Here is a 12,911-nt window from a genome sequence, read left to right as displayed (position 1 = left end):
TGCCTCCCAGCCAGTCGTCCCACCACCAGTGCGCGTGGGCCTGGGCTTGCCCAGCCCAAACAAAAAACCCAGGTGGTAAGAGGGCTTTCAGCCCACGAGCATCGGCCCTTTGTCAAACAAAGCCCAAGCCCAGTCTAGAAGAGTAGGCGAGAAGAAGTGTCCAACGGAACGGAACGCCATCCACCTCGGAACTCGATCCCCCAAACCGGCAACCGAAAATCCCCTCTTCCCCTCCGTCGCTCCAGCGGCCATGCTCGGTCTTCGAGCCCGCGCAGCGGCGCAGCTCCCGTGCCCTTCCTCGTCCCCCTCCTCCGCTCCCGCGACCTCGCTCGCGAGGTTCGCGCGCCTCACCCCGCTCGCCGCCCTCGCGCCTCTGGCGTCTGCACCGCCGCCGCCGAGGGCGAGGGCCTCCCTCTCCGCCAGGTGGAAGTGGAACGCGCCCTCGCGTCTCGGGGGAACCGGCACCAGCTCCAGGCCTACCACGCGGGGTGAGTGAGGATCGGTTCTCAAGAGTCACTGGTCAAATGATTCATTCTAGGGTAGGGGGTTTGCTTGCTCTCGCTGTCTTCTCGCCTAGGGGTGTTTTGTTTTGTCTCTCTTCCTCTGGATTAACTGTGTAGCCTTCTACTACTGCGATCAGTATCCTGTTCACCAGATTCTACGGTTTGCACGTGCCATCGGAATGAATCAACTTCTTAGTGAAGCTTATTCTGGGGCTTGTTCTGACTTCTCAGTTAGTACCATGTATAGTTAGTTACGCGCACATTATGTTGTTACATGCTAAGGAAATTATTTGTCACTTGGTTTCAAGCAAACTGAGTGCTATTAGCATTTTGTTCAGTTGTGTAATTTTCTGTCTTATATTCAAGGCCACCTCACCTGGTGGAAATGAATGTTTCCACTATAACGTGGCTTCTGGTTACTGGTCACTATCGAGTAACTGAAACGAAGCTTTGCTGCTTAGTTTTCTGCACCGCTGCCAGTAGCCCTCAGAGAGAGGGGAAAGAGTTGCTAGTCCAGCATTTGCTTGTTGGTGACAAGGATGTCAGGCTTCTGGTAGATCTTGAAAAGAGCATCATTGCAGGAGGTACCTTCTGATTCTTATACTGCCTTTTATCTGTACTTTCGGATGATCTTTTAATCTAGCTTGCATTGTGATATACATACACAACTTCGATTATTTGGGAATATATATATATATATATATATATATATATATATATATATATATATATATATATATGCATTTACCAGGAAAATGACATTTCTGAAAATTTCAGGGGCAGACTTGAGTGATTTAGCTGTCGAGCACTCCTTATGCCCATCAAAAGAAAATGGTGGAATGCTTGGGTGGGTTCGAAAGGGACAGATGGTACATCATTAACTTGTTCTCTAGCATACTATTACTAGTAGTACACAGTATAATTTTCAAAAAAATAGTACACGGCATTTGCACATCGTTTTTTGTTTGAGTAATCCTGCCGTTTACCTAAATGTAGCTGTTAACTGATTATCTCCTTTACCTGGGTAGTGTCCATTAAATTAGTACAGGAAATTGAAAATTTTACGCTTCACAGAGTACATTGTGTTGGGCTACTGTGACACTCGGTTGACTTACCTAGTGTTGCAAGGAATTTACTTCTTCCTTGCAAAAGTCAGGAGTTGCCTGCAGCATAGCATCAGTCCAATAATGAGACAAAAACTAAAATATTATTGTTTTGGTATAGCCACTTCATTCTTCCATGTGTCAAAAATCAAAATGGAAGCCTTGCCACAAATTATCTGTCTAGGTTTTCATCCATTCATATGTCCTGGCATTTATATGCTTTTGTACTGTTTGTTCAGTTGTAGTTTGAACTTTCAAACTTGCATTTTACAGGTTCCAGAATTCGAGGAGGCAGCATTTAGTGCTCCTTTGAATAAAGTTGTACGGTGTAAGACAAAATTTGGATGGCATTTATTGCAAGTTCTTGCTGAGAGGTAGATGGCAGTAACTTTGAAATTACTGTATCATGGTAATTTGGTATGCATGAACAGCAACTGATATCTTTCTAACTGAATGCCAGGGATCAATGCATTCTGCAAGACATTGACCCGGAAGAGCTTCACACGAAAATGCAAGATCCTAGTTTTCTCGAAGAAGCTCAATTGATTGATGTTCGGGAGCCTGATGAAGTGTAAGACATTCCACCATTGTACTTCCTTTTGTCTCAGCTATAGTCACACAGTGATCAAAATAATATGCCATTTATCATAAGTACCCCAGCTTTATATGTGAGATATGTCTGGCTCTTGTCCTTGAATTTTAGATCTGCATTCATGAATGAGGATGCAAATACTTGGCTGATATTTGCATTCTGGTAAGAAGGACGATAACTTATACAATGGCTGTATGATTTTTATTTTTTATTTTTGCAAGATGGTGATAGGTTATGTGTTAACCAGAATGATAAAGTTGGGACTTGTCCTCATTTAAGAGTCCCATCCGTACATTGTCATGATTTCACAGATAATGCACTGAATCATAAATGTTAGATTGCTCAACAATTATGAACTTTGTAAATTATCAGGCGAAAGCTGTTAAAACAAGCAAACATTATTTCATATGGACTTCTGAGTATATAGCCCCTCATAATTGCAACATCCCTGCTGCACAAATTTTAGAGCGAGTCATTCCTCTTGTACTTGCTGCACACGAATTTGACGTACAGACAGTTATTTGATTCAGCTAATACATTATTGTATTTAGTTTTTGAGAACGGGCCTCTGGTCCAGTGGTAGGACTCGAAGCTGCGACCCTACTGCTCAGGAGTTCGACTCCTGGTTCTCACAAAAAAAATCCCCTCGCTGTGTCTCCCTTCGAGGATGTCCCGGCCTGTGGTAACGGTGCGGCCCAGCCTGGGGGCTGTGGCAGTGGTCGCCGGCCTAGGTTACGGTGCAGGCCTTGGGTGAGGCCGGGATTCGGGGGTTTTCTCAGCCTGGCGTCGAGAGTTCTTCTCTGTATGACAATACCGTTGGGGCGGTCTTTCCCCAGCCGGCCGAGTTTTTTATTGTATTTAGTTTTATTCCATTACATTCCATTCTTTTCTTAATTTTCACTCCTTTTGGGTCGATGTTAAATTTCTACTACCTGCATGGCAGGGCCAAAGCTTCACTTCCAGGCTTCAAAGTTCTACCGCTCCGCCAATTTGGGACCTGGGGACCAGTTATGACCGATGAGTTTAATCCTCAGAAGGACACTTATGTTCTGGTAAATTCATTTCCATGCTTGAAGCACCAGCACTGTACCTGTTTAAACTTCAACAGGAAAAAAAACACCGGTGCTTACTATGAATAAGATTGAGTTGGTTAGGCGATTGGACAAAGAAGTAGCATTGGACACTTCGTTGTTATATACATTAGCAGCATTGCATAATGCGACTTAATGACTCTTTGCCATCTGGTTTTGTTTCAGTGCCACCATGGCATGCGCTCCATGCAGGTGGCTAAATGGCTGCAGTCGCAGGTAATTAGTGCGTCTATAACTCCTGCAAAAGGATGCTGTTACTCTTCATTCGATATGCAAACGATATTGCATTGTAATCCTCATGTTCCATCATTTTGCAGGGTTTCAAAAAAGTTTACAACGTTGCTGGTGGGATCCATGCCTATGCGGTTAAAGCCGACTCCTCTGTCCCAACTTACTAGAGGATCCTGATCGAAATCGTGAACATGTCCCAGGAGATTTTTCATATCAAAGCAAAGAAAAAAAAACAAGGCATCATTCTAGGATTTTGGCAATAGTTTTGACTTGTGACCAATGCCAGAATCCAGAGCTCAATTTTTTTTCCTGGCACTGTGTCTTAGAAGTTTAGAGCCCCTATGGACGAAATGTATACGGAAATTCTTTTGTTTCAATAAAAAAAGAGATACATGGGAAATAGCTTGCTGGATGAACCATGGCATCGGGAAATTTCTGGTGGGCCATTCTGAGGTCTAGATATTCTTTACCGGTCATGGCAAATCAAGTTTAATATGAAAGTAAAGTGAACATCTTATCTCAATTTAGAGGGCATTGTGAAAATGAATGAGCATCTTATTATTGCAGATTAGAAAGCAATTTAGAGGGCATTGTGAAAATGAATGAGCATCTTATTATTGCAGATTAGAAAGCGTTATGAAAGTAGTAAATTGGCAATTAAAACAGTTCGGAAAAAGATGCATGGAGTCTAGATATTCTTTACCGGTCATGGCAAATCAAGTTTAATATGAAAGTAAAGTGAACATCTTATCTCAATTTAGAGGGCATTGTGAAAATGAATGAGCATCTTATTATTGCAGATTAGAAAGCGTTATGAAAGTAGTAAATTGGCAATTAAAAAGATGCATGGAGAAGTTGGAGGTGCGGGGAATCGAACCCCGTGCCTCTCGCATGCGAAGCGAGCGCTCTACCATATGAGCTACACCCCCTTTGTTGGTGGTGTTAGTAACCTTTTCTATTCGAATGGTGCCTACTGGCCGGGCTTAAGCAAATGTCGTATACGGTATACGGCAGCTTTGACTAATCGCGTGAAATATTTTGGACTCCCAGGCAAGTCCGAAGCGAATCATTTTAAAACCCTGCCCTCCTTCAACATTGCCATCAGCAGCAGCAGATGGATGGGAGGAGTAGCAGTTGGTGAGGAAAGCCAGCCAAGCAACCGAGTAGCAGCCACCTAATCGGCAAGTCTCATCACGTCACGCTCACGCGATGACAACCAACCACCCCCTCCTCCTCCGCTCCTCCGCCGGCCGGGTCCCACATGCCCCTCGCATCCATCGATCGCGGCCGCCCGTGCGCCGAGTCCGCGCTCCCACCACTTCCCCTTTGGCGCCTTGCCTGCCTGCCTTCCTCCTCCTCCACCACCCGAGCACCAGGCATCAGCCTTCTCGAAGCTGGACCAGACTCGCCATCGTCGATCACACACGGATGGTATGCTGAGTTTTTGTTTCTCCGCTCTTCCGATTCCACGACGATCTAGTGTTGGGGTTCATCATGCTTTACCCAATCGACATGATTTCAGCGGCTCTGGCTGCATCGCTAGCAGGCAATCTTCGTTACGTATCATCAGTTCATCACCACACCGCACGCCCGCACTGCTCGATTCCCAATTGTATTTATTTACTTTTGTTGAATTTGCTCGTTCGATTGCCACCACGGATGCTTGTAAAAATGGAAGTCCATCCAGACTGAAGACAAAGGAGCAAGCAGATGGGGAACAAGTCAGCGTTGGCGGCTGTCTGATTCCAGTGCGTTGGATGCAGCTTGGACGGTTGCGATGCGGTCTCCCCCAAGGGCCATGCTCTCTCTCTCTCTCTCTCTCTCTCTCTCTCAGCCTACTACTTGACTCGAATCCTCTCCACCAGCCTGCCCGTGCCCTCCTCCCCACCTCAATTTGTCAGCGCCGGCGCCTTCTCCAGGCTCCAGGTCCAGGCTCTCAGCTCCCGCCGGCTCTCCTCCACCGGAGCACGACGCCCTCCTTCGAATTCTTCTTCCGTGTCTCGCGCTCGTCCCCACTCCAACACCTCTCTTCGATTGGTACTGCAAGTGCAGATCCAGCCGGGCTTCGATTGCCTCCCTCGCTAGGTGGTGGTAAGCAAGCCCTACCTTACTTCGGTGGATTGCCCTTCTTTTGTGCCAGCAATTCAGCCCCGAAATCCGTCTCTCTGGGTTGGATACTCAAATACGCTGGCTGCTGCGATTCCTGTTGCTGCGCACGCGGTTGGTTGACTAGTAGCAGCAGCAGCAGTGTGTGTGTATTTCGCACAGCCTTTTTTCCGGATGTTCTACTGAATCCCCGTACCCTAGTGCCCCACGTCGAGTCCTGCTGTACCACTACCCTCGTTGCTGTGGTCCGGTCGGGTGATTGGCCACCTTGTAGTTGTAGGGCAGGGCTCCGGATCGACAAAAGTACAGCAACGTGGCTGTGTTATTTGCGTTCCCATGTGTTAACTTTAGATGGTACTTATATTTCCTAATATAGAATACCACCTTTTCCCCTGCAGATCCTATGACTGCAATGAAGCCTGAGCAACTACTGTCTTGGAAACAAGTAAGCACTAGTGTTTCTGTGCATCATTAAGTCATATGAAATTAATTCAGGCTATGTGCTACTGATTTCACAAATATAATCTCCTCCTTTCTTTTTCACTGCATGAATAGATTTCAGTATTGATCCATGGCATCAAACATTAAGCCACTCGTCATCTTGCAACTTCAAAGGAGATAGCAAAGTGATTTGCTGTCTCCTGGTAACCTTTGCCTGCAAGGCCCAGTGATGGCAGATGCTAGTTCAAGGACTGACACCTCAACTGTTTTAGAAGACAACGACAAGAATCGAAGGGTATTTCCTTTTTCTTAGTTATGATGTTATTTTTTTCTCTGGATATATTTCAAGCTGATCCCATCTATTGGAGCATCACATCTACATGTTTTTCCATATTCTTATGATATATACTTTCTTTTGACCAAACATAGGCTACCATCTTTAAGTCTGCCACACTATGCCTGCCTACAAATTCAATACCAGCATAGCATTCAATATTTGAGTTGCTACTCTGAAGTATCATAATTACTAGAGTACAGGCCAATACATTCTGCTTGACCAATATTTTTTTAGCAAATATTGTGCCTCTCTATAAAGATTTTTTACTGGAGTAAAGCATTCAATACATGTAAATTTGACAGTTTTATGAGACAATTGGTATGCCTTGCTGATGCTTTAGATACGCCTAACGAAACATTTGCAGATGGAAAACGGACAAATTGTGGCAGCTGTGCCTTCTAATTCTTCAGATAGGTCTGATAGGTCCGACAAACCTTTGGACCAAAAGGTGATATTTAGTTCTGTTTTCATCAAGTTCTTTTGTAACAATGGATTGACTGCTAACTGCATTAGTCATTTTTCATATCGTAGACCTTGCGACGGCTAGCCCAAAATCGTGAGGCAGCAAGAAAAAGTCGGCTGAGGAAAAAGGTGTCACTAAACTTTCATCCTCACTCTGATACAATTATTATTTGGTAATAATATACACTACTTATACAGCCTGATTAAGCTGGGTACCTACTTTTAGGAAAAAGTGTATTTTTCATCCTTGAAGTATTACAAAAGTGTGGCATTCATCCCTCATATTTCATTTGGTGCAAATCAACCCCTTAACTAACTAAACTGTGCATTTATCATCCCCACCTTAGTTTAACAATGGTTTAGTGCAATCTAATGGCAGTTTATGCCACGCTATCATTTGACTAATCTCCGCTTAGCAATGTAATATGCTGAGTTGAAGATATAAAGCCTAAAAAATCAGTAAATTCTCTAAATTGGGTACCCCATAAAAATTTTATCCGAAAAATTAACTTCACCAATTCACATCGAATTATTATAGCGATCGACTTAACATTAGATGTGGCTAGGCCATGAATAGTGAGATAATTACATGACCTTAACCAATATTATATGACACTAAACCATTGTTAAAATAAGGTGGGATGATAAATGCACCATTTTAGCTAGTTAAGGGGTTGATTTGCACCAAATGAAACATGAGGGATGAATGTCACACTTTTGCAATACTTAAGGGATGAAAAAAATACACTTTTGCCATTTTATATGTCAAAAAATGTTATGTTCAACCTCACGTTACTGTGTTCTGTAGTTTTATGTCATTACGAGTCTGTTTTCTTTTCTGTTATGTATATTGTGCAATAAATGGCACTTTGCATTTATAATTCAACTCACAATGCAACAGGCAAGAGACTGCTTCATTTAATTTAAACTCCAATAAATCCTTAATTATCCATAAATACACAGTTGGGTTATGTTAAATAGTGGCTAGTTTCTACCACTTATTCATTTTCATTTGCCATGAGGACTACTATATTGAATGTTTTTCTTAGGCCACTAAAAACCTACCGTCTCTCTTTTATTTGGTTGAAGGCATATGTGCAACAGCTAGAGAGCAGTAAGCTGAAACTTGCGCAACTGGAGCAGGAACTCCAGAAAGCTCGCCAGCAGGTATTTATTTCTTGGCTGCATGTATGTTTACCGGGTGCTTGGAAAATGGTACCTTTGTAGTGTTATTTTGACAATATTGAATATTACTTGCAGGGAATCTTCATTTCCAGCTCTGGCGACCAAACCCATGCCATGAGTGGAAATGGTAATGTTTCAGGTTATTATATCTGCGTGGCTCTAAATGTTTTTTTGGATTTGATTAATTTATCATGATTGGGTGTCGTCTTAATCATTGGAAGTGCATCTGAAATTATAAACATATCTTTGCAGGAGCGTTGACTTTTGACATAGAGTATACTAGATGGCTAGAGGAGCAGAATAAGCAGATAAATGAGTTGAGGACTGCAGTGAATGCTCATGCAAGTGACAGTGATCTACGACTTATTGTAGATGGCATAATGGCACATTATGATGAAATATTCAAGGTCAAAGGTGTTGCTGCGAAGGCTGATGTATTTCATATACTTTCAGGCATGTGGAAGACACCTGCAGAAAGGTGCTTCCTCTGGCTTGGGGGTTTTCGTCCATCTGAGCTTTTAAAGGTGAGCGAAGGATTCATTCTCAGGCTTTGTTATTTTTTATTTCTATGCCTTCACTAGAAATGTAAGATTACTGATTGCTCTATATCATTCAATTTCAGCTCTTAGCAAATCACCTGGAGCCCCTAACTGAGCAACAATTGCTGGGATTGACCAACCTCCAGCAATCTTCCCAGCAGGCAGAGGATGCTTTGTCACAGGGCATGGAAGCGCTGCAGCAATCATTGGCAGAGACTTTGGCTGGATCTCTTGGTCCATCAGGTTCTTCAGGCAATGTGGCAAACTACATGGGTCAGATGGCCATGGCCATGGGCAAACTTGGGACACTTGAGAATTTTCTTCGGCAGGCAAGCATTGTCTCCTTATCCTTGTAGGAAATATGTCAGCATTTAACAACCAATGTGGTTTTAGGCGACCACTTATCTGTGTAATGCTTGTTTTGTTTTTGTTGCTTTAAAAACAACTGAAGAGTAATTCTGTTTAATTTCTGCAGGCCGACAATCTGCGACAGCAGACATTGCATCAAATGCAACGGATTCTAACAATCCGACAGGCTTCTCGTGCTCTTCTTGCTATCCATGACTATTTTTCTCGGTTGCGTGCTTTAAGTTCTCTGTGGCTTGCTAGGCCACGTGAATAACCAAGGATTGCCGTTATGTTGAGTTCCATGAGCTGGTGTGGTGAATTCTATGGCGCACTCATTGACGACGATGCATTACAGTTACAGCTCACTGGTGACTTGGTTTTTGATTGTACAATTACTTTTAGCTGCTGCTTGGTCCAAATTGTACTTAAGTGGTGTACAAGTAGGTTAATGCTGTAAGTTATGGTGATTTGTGGGTGTATTAGCAATAATGATTAGAGGAATCAGGATCAGTGGTCTGTTGTTTGTAATGGTTAGAAAGTTATTAGTCCTAAATGTAACTCCTGGGACATGGGGGGCAGAATGGGAAGAGAGTAATAAGAGTCTCCCCTTGGTTGTTATGTGGCATAAATGCATAATGGTTATGTTTCTGTACCTGATTGCTGTTTCTGACCATAACACGACTATGACTGCTGGTTTATTACAGATGGGTGGCGGCCTTATTATACTGATACGACAGCAGCTGTGGAAGGCATCCATGAGATGATCATCAGGTGTGGTTGCTCGTGTCGTGTTAATTGCATTGCATTGCATACGATCAGAAGTAGAGCTTGCTATCAAAAATGGGGTGAAGTGCCTGCCATATGGACCCGTTTTACACTTTGCAGTCCTCTGCATGTTGCCTTGTCTGATCTGGAGGTTGCTGGCTGTCAGGTTTGAGAGCTGCAGAGCGACGGAGTATCTTGTCGGCAACGACCCTGTTTGCATCCTCCGTGTAGTGGAGGTGGAGCCCGTCCCAGCTGACGCGGCGGTCGCCGACGGCGCACGCCTTCCCGGCCCTGTAGTTAGCGGCTCACTGAAACCATGCGCCTTGTGTGGTTGCCGACGGCGAACACGACAGCTGCATCGGTCTACTATAGGATGAGTCGGTTGAGGATTTCGGTCTTCTTCTATTTTACTCCAAATGCCAATTCTAAATGGTTTCAAACCATTGACTCAACATGCGGTGATCCCGAATTTCAATTAGAACTTTGATTTACGGATTAAGAAATCAGTGCTTGCTTTATTAATAAAAAAGTAGAGAAGCAGAGTGATAGAAATAGAGATTAACGGCCGATGAGGCAGCGTGTCGCCGCAACATTTTTTTTTTCTGAAACGAAGTGTCGCCGCAACATTGGGCCAGCTGCAGGGCAGTGTGGCGTTCCTGGTTCAGTCCGTCTCCTCGCCTAGCCGCCCATCTATCTCTGGCTTTATCAAGGACGACGACGACGACAACAACATAGCCTTTTTTCCCAAGCAAGTTGGGGTAGGCTAGAGATGAAACCCAAAAGAAATAAGTTCAAGGCTCAGGCACATTGATAGCTAGTCTCCAAGCGCTCCTATCTAAAGCTATCTCTTTAGAGATATTCCAATCCTTAAGGTCTCTCTTAACCAACTCATCCCACGTCAGCTTTATCAAGGACCTGAGTGTAATTTTTGCTTCTATCAAGAGTGTCTTTGTAAAATGGGTTGTAATCACCAAAATTATCAATGAAATACAAACCCGGTTTTCTCAAAAAAAAATCTATCTCTGGCTTTATTTGCCACAATGGAGACATGCGTTGCAGGATGCTTTGCCGGCCTGCTGCAGACTGCAGTGCAGTGCAGACTAGGTGGTCGATCGTCCAAAGCCATGGACATGGACTCATTTCATCAGGCCAAATCAAACGTTACACGCGGTTAATTTATTGGCACCGTATCCTATGGAAACTAAGGTGTTTGTGGAAATTTTGAAAACTCCAACGGAGGTCATTGGATCCCCATCCGAGGGTAGCAGAGAGAGGTAGGAAATTTTTTCATCTAGCCGCCCGCACCAACCCACCGTTTACCTGGCTGTTTTGCGGATCACCCCCTCCGTCCCGTCCGTTTGCCTCCCTCTCTAGCCTCCGAGGGAGTCAGACGTTTCGTTTCCTTCGCCGCCGGACCATGCGACGAAACCAAGGCTGCCGCTTCCTGCCCTAGGCGCCGGCGCCCTTCGGCTCGAACAGCGCCGCCGGCCTCCGATGGGCGATGGGCCCTTTCACAGCGCCACTGCCCCTTTCGCGGCGCCGATGGGCTGGCGGCACCGGCGGCGATTCCCATCGCCGCGCCGGTGCCCCATTGTCGAGCAAGGGCGATTCCTGGCGCCCGCACCGTCATCGACTGCAGGTAGGTCTGCAGGCAGCAGGATTTATTTGTCAGAAACGATTTCATCTGTCGTCAGTATGTCACTCGATCAGTACTATATACCAATGCAAATCAATCGATGCGATATTATTCAGGAAAAGCTAGCTAAGAATGCAATTCACATGTATTCCTACTACCTGCATGTTTCCGATGAGATGTGAGAAGAAGACAAGGCCCATGATGCAGATGAGAATGCAGAAGACAGTCTCCCCCTTGTAGGTGCTGTTCTGCAGGTTCTGCCCATCATTCTCTGAATGGGTTTAACATATTATCTTGCTCTGAATGGGTTTACTCTTATTTTACAAATTCTGGTTGAAATGCGAAGACAGGCAGCATCGGACTTGGGAGGGAGAACAAGGCATCTTCATTGCTCTGTGCCAGCAGCAGCAGCACGTGGAACGGCCAATCCAACAGATCAGATAGACCACCAGGAGCATGATCATGGTCATGAACAGAGGAAGATGAACAGGAGGGAAGAATTGATGAGATTGAATTATGTACTAAAATGATTGACAAGTTGTTTGTACATTCAGTCAATTTGTACAAAAAAGAATTGATGAGATTGAATTGTGTTCTGTCACTTTAAATGATTTCGATTGAATTGTACACTGTCATATGAAGATATGTAATGGAATTGTGTTATGTCATTTGATAATGAGATTGACTCAAGTGCAAACCAAATTATTGCTTGTGGTGACAGTTTGGTACAGGTTCTGATTGAGTGAATTCAGATATGAGAATTCTTGTGTGAACTGGATGGCAAACATGTCTCAAACAATTGGGTGTCCAGACCAACAATTTGTGTGAACTGGATGAGAATTCTTTAGGAAACATAACAACATGTCCAACCCAAACTGAAACTACCTTGAATATTGGGCACATATACTGAATACCATTGCATATTACTTCTCAGAAGAATAAAAAAAACATGGGACAAGCGTGCTCAACATCTCATCCAAGCATCCAGCAAGATGCCACCATCTGATCCAAGGGGGCGACCCGTGCGACGATGGCGGCCCCGCTCCCTTGCGATGAGGGCACCCCCGCTTCTGCAGGCGCTGGAGTACGCCACCGGCACTGGAGGATTTGTCTCACATACGGTGCGGTTTGCCCTAGGCCACGGAACGGACGGGGTGCTGCTAATCGCCCTTGCTGATCGTGCTGCGGCGCTGTGGGAGGGCGCGGAGGCGTCATGGGGCGGAGGAAGCCCTAGGCGTCGGCGTTTGGGCGAGACGAAGAACGGCGCGGCCCGTGCGCTCGTGACAGAGGGTAACGGAGGCGGACGGCGCGTCCGTGAACGGGAGGGAGGGAGCTAATTGCAAAATGAGCAGTCAACGAAGAGGGGGAGGCGGGCGGCTAGATGAAAAAATTTCCCACCTCTCTCCGCTGCTCTTAGATGGAGATCCAGTGGCCTCCTTTAAAGTTTCCAAAGTTTCCACAGAGAGCTTGGTTTCCATAAGATACGGTGTCTAATTTATTTACTCATCAACTCATCAACAAATAAAAGCAGCAAGAAATTAAATAAAGAGAACTGACCAATAATGCTCAAGC

The 12,911-nt window shown here is 44.8% G+C and overlaps 2 protein-coding genes and 1 non-coding gene across 8 annotated transcripts; 2 read left to right on the top strand and 1 right to left on the bottom strand.

Moving 5' to 3' along the window:
• Positions 1 to 180: 180 nt before the first annotated feature.
• On the top strand, positions 181 to 3,936 carry LOC120662223 (rhodanese-like/PpiC domain-containing protein 12, chloroplastic). Its single transcript, XM_039941373.1, has 8 exons — positions 181 to 488; positions 965 to 1,087; positions 1,281 to 1,372; positions 1,880 to 1,980; positions 2,067 to 2,177; positions 3,142 to 3,250; positions 3,455 to 3,505; positions 3,607 to 3,936. Exons 1-8 carry the CDS (start codon positions 251 to 253, stop codon positions 3,685 to 3,687), a joined length of 906 nt encoding a protein of 301 aa, XP_039797307.1. The 5' UTR covers positions 181 to 250; the 3' UTR covers positions 3,688 to 3,936.
• Positions 3,937 to 4,376: 440 nt separating this feature from the next.
• Positions 4,377 to 4,449, bottom strand: TRNAA-CGC. The gene has a single exon. It is a non-coding gene; the product is annotated as a tRNA-Ala (tRNA).
• Positions 4,450 to 4,749: 300 nt separating this feature from the next.
• LOC120662222 (transcription factor TGA2.1) lies at positions 4,750 to 9,590 on the top strand. 6 transcript variants are annotated; one of them, XM_039941371.1, is made up of 10 exons: positions 4,750 to 4,951; positions 6,025 to 6,071; positions 6,182 to 6,362; positions 6,769 to 6,852; positions 6,936 to 6,995; positions 7,956 to 8,033; positions 8,127 to 8,178; positions 8,304 to 8,575; positions 8,674 to 8,919; positions 9,066 to 9,590. In XM_039941371.1, the coding sequence occupies exons 3-10, from the start codon at positions 6,297 to 6,299 to the stop codon at positions 9,210 to 9,212; spliced, it is 1,005 nt and encodes a 334-aa protein (XP_039797305.1). In that variant the 5' UTR covers positions 4,750 to 4,951; positions 6,025 to 6,071; positions 6,182 to 6,296; the 3' UTR covers positions 9,213 to 9,590. The 6 variants fall into 6 exon arrangements, with proteins under 6 accessions (XP_039797305.1, XP_039797300.1, XP_039797302.1 ...); XM_039941366.1 differs by having other exon boundaries at positions 8,127 to 8,190; XM_039941368.1 differs by having other exon boundaries at positions 4,786 to 4,951; positions 6,234 to 6,362; positions 8,127 to 8,190.
• The last annotated feature ends 3,321 nt before the right edge of the window (positions 9,591 to 12,911 follow it).

Source organism: Panicum virgatum, chromosome 2N (assembly GCF_016808335.1).
Source record: "Panicum virgatum strain AP13 chromosome 2N, P.virgatum_v5, whole genome shotgun sequence".
Taxonomy (NCBI): Eukaryota; Viridiplantae; Streptophyta; class Magnoliopsida; order Poales; family Poaceae; genus Panicum; species Panicum virgatum.
This window is presented reverse-complemented; position numbering and strand designations above follow the sequence as displayed.